This window comes from Buceros rhinoceros, unplaced genomic scaffold (assembly GCF_000710305.1).
Source record: "Buceros rhinoceros silvestris isolate BGI_N320 unplaced genomic scaffold, ASM71030v1 scaffold1934, whole genome shotgun sequence".
NCBI classification, from domain to species: Eukaryota; Metazoa; Chordata; class Aves; order Bucerotiformes; family Bucerotidae; genus Buceros; species Buceros rhinoceros.
This window is the reverse complement of record NW_010406294.1, coordinates 3,779-4,731: the sequence shown is the minus strand read 5'-3', so window position 1 is coordinate 4,731 and position 953 is coordinate 3,779. Positions and strand designations below refer to the sequence as shown.

The following is a 953-nucleotide window of genomic DNA, read 5'->3' as shown; positions in this document are numbered from 1 at the left end:
TGACGGAGTGCGGAGCCGCGGCGCTGCGAGGAGGAAGCCCAGGCTGGCCTGGCCGTTTGATCCAGGAACAGGAAAAGGAGAAGGGTGATGGCTGCCGAGAAGCGAGGCGGGGCATCTCGGGAGAGACTCTATCCTGCCACCCTCACCCATCACAATCAGCAGCAAGATTTCAGCCTGGCCATGGATTTGCTTCCACCTAGGCCCCGCGGCGCTGCGAGGAGGAAGCCCAGGCTGGCCTGGCCGTTTGATCCAGGAACAGGAAAAGGAGAAGGGTGATGGCTGCCGAGAAGCGAGGCGGGGCATCTCGGGAGAGACTCTATCCTGCCACCCTCACCCATCACAATCAGCAGCAAGATTTCAGCCTGGCCACCACACAGCTGCCAGCACTGCCAACACCTGCTGCCCCAGATGCACCTCCCAGCACTGCCAGCACGGGGCAACTGGGAGCTGAGGGGCCGAGACCGTCATTTCCCTCCAGAGGTGCCAGTGTTCCCAGCTGCAGGGAAGCCAGAAGCCCCACTTGCCAGGCTGGTGTCCCAGTGCACCCCAGAGCACCTCGAGAGGAGGACGAGCCCTAGTAAATGCCGTAGGTGGGCTCCTGGGTGTCTCGGTATCTGTCCAGGTACCTCAGGGGCTGGTGGCGTGGGAACTTCACCTGGGGAGGATGGTAAACAGGCGGCCGCACGAATTCAAACACAGGCTCTCTCATATCTGTGAAGAGGCGATGCAGAATGTCAGCAAGGCTCAGATGCAGACCTTGGGCCCTCTCCCTCACCAGCAAGGGCCTCCCCGCCCTGGGACAGGGCTGGTCAGACACGCCCTGGTGAAGGCTCTCTTGGTGTTATCTTAAAATGCTCATACAAAACAGCCTTTCAGAGGCTGTGTCCTCAGCCTGCTGTTAGTCTGCTGGAGGGTGGCTCGATGCACACCCAGTCTGTGCTGTAACAGATCCT

The 953-nt window shown here is 60.7% G+C and overlaps 1 protein-coding gene across 1 annotated transcript in view; it reads right to left on the bottom strand.

Moving 5' to 3' along the window:
- Positions 1–574: 574 nt before the first annotated feature.
- The window catches only part of MRPL38 (mitochondrial ribosomal protein L38), a gene marked incomplete at its 5' end in the record, with an annotated part of 3,719 nt that continues 3,340 nt past the window's right edge, over positions 575–953 (bottom strand). The window contains one exon of the mRNA XM_010134004.1: positions 575–711. Within this exon, the coding sequence (XP_010132306.1) occupies positions 575–711 (137 nt within the window). The remainder of the gene's footprint in view (positions 712–953) is intronic.